At 47.2% G+C, this 1097-nt stretch overlaps 1 protein-coding gene across 1 annotated transcript in view; it reads right to left on the bottom strand.

Moving 5' to 3' along the window:
- The window catches only part of LOC111365594, a 991-nt gene extending 670 nt beyond the window's left edge, over nucleotides 1-321 (bottom strand). Inside the window, exons 1-2 of the mRNA XM_022986142.1 lie at nucleotides 229-321; nucleotides 43-161 (exon numbers count right to left, since the gene is read on the bottom strand). Of these exons, the coding sequence (XP_022841910.1) occupies nucleotides 43-161; nucleotides 229-321 (212 nt within the window). The remainder of the gene's footprint in view (nucleotides 1-42; nucleotides 162-228) is intronic.
- Between the last annotated feature and the right edge of the window lie 776 nt (nucleotides 322-1097).

Genomic DNA, 1097 nt, shown 5'->3' with positions numbered 1-1097 from the left:
GCAGCCTACAATCCAAATTAAGGATAGGTTTTTGGGGTTAGCTCACCGTCGTGGGATCGCGACCCTTTGTACCGGCCATTGTAGCACATGTGTTGCCCAGAGCATAAAGGAGATGATAACTTAACGTCATCCTCACCTTCCTCCGGCTTATCATCGATAGTCTATTCAGGGTTCCAAACTCAACAATGGTAACTAAACACGAGGGTTGCGCTCATTGCAGGACTTAACCAAACACCTTATGGTACGAGCTGACACCAACCATGCACCACCTGTGTCCACATTCTCGAAGGCACCCCTTTCTTTCAAGAAGATTCGCGGCATGTCAAGCCCTAGTAACGTTCTTCACTTTACATCGAACTAAACCACACGCTCCATCGCTTGTGTGGGCCTCCCTCAATTCCTTTGAGTTTCATTCTTGCGAACATACTCCCCAGGCAGGATACTTAACGCATCAGCTACAACACTGCAAGGGTCGATACTCACAGTGCCTAGTATCCATCATTTACGACTAGGACTACTGGGGTAACTAATCCTATATGCTTCCCTAGCTTTTGTCTCTTAGTGTTAGTGTTGGCCCAATAAAGTGATTTCGCCATTGGTGTTCTTTCTTATCTCTATGCATTTCACCGCTCCACCAAAAATTCCCTCTGTCCCTACCATACTCCTATTTGGTAGTTTCCACCACCTAGCTAGGGTTGAGCCCAGGATTTGAAGGTGGACTTAAAAAGCACCTATAGACGCTTTACGCCAAATCATTCCGGATAACGCTTGCATCTTCTATCTTACCGCGGCTGCTGGCATAGAGTTAGCCAATGCTTATTCCCCAGTTACTGTCATTGCTTCTTCTCCGGGAAAAGAAGTTCATGACCCATGGGCCTTCTACCTCCACACAGTATTGCTCCGTCAGGCTTTCGCCCATTGTGGAAAATTCTCCACTACTGTCTCTCGTAGGAGTCTGGGCCGTGTCTTAGTCCCAGTGTCGCTTATCATCCTCTTAGACTAGCTACTAATCATTGCCTTGGTAAGCTATTGCCTCACCAACTAACTAATCAGACACAAGCCCCTCCTTAGGTGGATTCCTGCTTTTGCTCCTCAGC

Source organism: Olea europaea, chromosome 17, assembly GCF_002742605.1.
Source record: "Olea europaea var. sylvestris chromosome 17, O_europaea_v1, whole genome shotgun sequence".
Lineage (NCBI taxonomy): Eukaryota > Viridiplantae > Streptophyta > Magnoliopsida > Lamiales > Oleaceae > Olea > Olea europaea.
Note: the sequence above shows the minus strand (reverse complement) of the source record. Positions and strands in the feature narration are given on the sequence as shown.